The following is a 1,653-nucleotide window of genomic DNA, read 5'->3' as shown; positions in this document are numbered from 1 at the left end:
ATCTTCAAAAACAAACCATCAGTGCTATAAAGCTATTACACTTTAATATTATTTATTTGGTTGAGGGTTAAATGAACCCCTAGTACTTGCCTAGACACTTTTAGTGTGAAGCAACGGAACGGATTATGGATTGGAAATGGACACATTGGACAGGACAATCTTCAAAAACAAACCATCAGTGCTATAAAGCTATAAAACAAGACTGGTGATGTGACTGACTGGTGACTGGCGGCAGACTGAATTAGTAATTACTAATTCATTAAAAACATGAATTAGTAATTATTTCAGTGCTTAGCATTTGGGAACATGTAGGTTTTTCTGTAAGAACACTAGATGATCCACATGCTCAGGTTTAAGACTGCTTCTTTTCGCTGTTATAACATCTCCTGCAGTAGAGAAAACCCGCTCTGCAGATACACTTGTACCTGGGATACACAAGTATTGCTTTGACAGCTGAGAGAGGAGGGGGAATATGACCTCATGCTCACGCCACCATTTTAAAGGGTCCTCAGTGAGAGGCAGAGGTGGGGCTTTACAATATTTTTCCATTTCGTCTTCTGCCTTGGCATAGGGGGTCTTAGGTTCTATTGCACCATCAGTGAAAGACTGCCCCAGCAAAGTCATGAGCAGCGATGTTGTGGCCTTTTTTTTGGGAGGAGAATGGCTGTCCTCAATGGGTGTTGTTTCTGTTTCTTCTTCCAAAGTTGCTTTTTCCCTAGGCACTTCATCCACATTTGTCCTTCTATTAGATGTAATCTGTGTGTTTGAACAAAAGATAATAGTATAAGAAGAGCTGAACTGACTAAGAGTGTGATTCATTGATGAGGTGTGGGAAACTGCACGGTAATCCATACCATACAGTTCCACTTCCCACACCGCATCAGTGAATCAGGGCATGTTATTACACAACACAATGTAGCTGAGCTTCTAGCTGTCTGGCAGGAAACATGATGAAATTCTAATTACCTCCAAAGATGCAGCCTCCTCAGTCACTCCTTTGTATATCTCCGATCTCTCCTCCTCTGTGAGAATAAAAGGCAGTCCTTTAAAGCGAGGATCCAGAGCAGAGGCTGTATGAAGGATCTTCTTCTCTGCCTCACTGCTGTACCTCTTCAGGAGATCTGTTTTGATTGCATTCTTGATCTCATGGGTCATGGCTGTGTCTCCCATGGTGTCTGTCATGCTCTGGAGCAGTTGTGCATTTAGAGGGGCAATGAGAGACACTGTTGGGTTGCGCTCTTCTGACATCAGCAAGGTTGCATCCTTCATTGGCTTTAATGCACTCACAGCGTCCTCTGCATTTGACACATCTGTTTAATTGAGAGTGCAGAGATCAGACTCTCCTTTTCTGACTTCTGGAGACAGCAAGGTGGCACAAACTGCAGGTTGTTGTTCTAAGAACCTCTCGACCATGTCATATGCGCTGTTCCATCTTGTTGGCACATCAGTTATTAGCTTATGATTCTTCAGGCCCAGACATTTCTGTTTCTCTTTTAGACAGTGGCTTGCTCTAGTCCTGCGATGGAAGAATGTGGATATTCGTCGCACTCTGGCGAGAAGCCTGGAGAGCGTGGCCCCTTTCAGTGCCCGCTGACATGCAAGATTGAGTGTATGGGCAAAACATTTAACATGAGGAAATTTACCAACTTGAGC

At 43.6% G+C, this 1,653-nt stretch overlaps 1 protein-coding gene across 1 annotated transcript; it reads right to left on the bottom strand.

Annotated features, from left to right (window-relative positions):
- Window positions 1-291: 291 nt before the first annotated feature.
- On the bottom strand, window positions 292-1,269 carry LOC309562354 (E3 SUMO-protein ligase ZBED1-like; the record flags this gene model as incomplete). Its single annotated transcript, XM_082266508.1, has 2 exons — window positions 292-756; window positions 967-1,269. 2 exons carry the CDS (start codon window positions 1,267-1,269, stop codon window positions 292-294), a joined length of 768 nt encoding a protein of 255 aa, XP_082122634.1.
- Between the last annotated feature and the right edge of the window lie 384 nt (window positions 1,270-1,653).

The sequence above is a fragment of the Pelophylax lessonae genome (genome assembly GCF_965119305.1).
Source record: "Pelophylax lessonae genome assembly, chromosome: 8".
In the NCBI taxonomy this organism is placed as follows: Eukaryota; Metazoa; Chordata; class Amphibia; order Anura; family Ranidae; genus Pelophylax; species Pelophylax lessonae.
The sequence above is the reverse complement of the archived record's forward strand: the minus strand, read 5'-3'. Positions and strand labels throughout refer to the sequence as shown.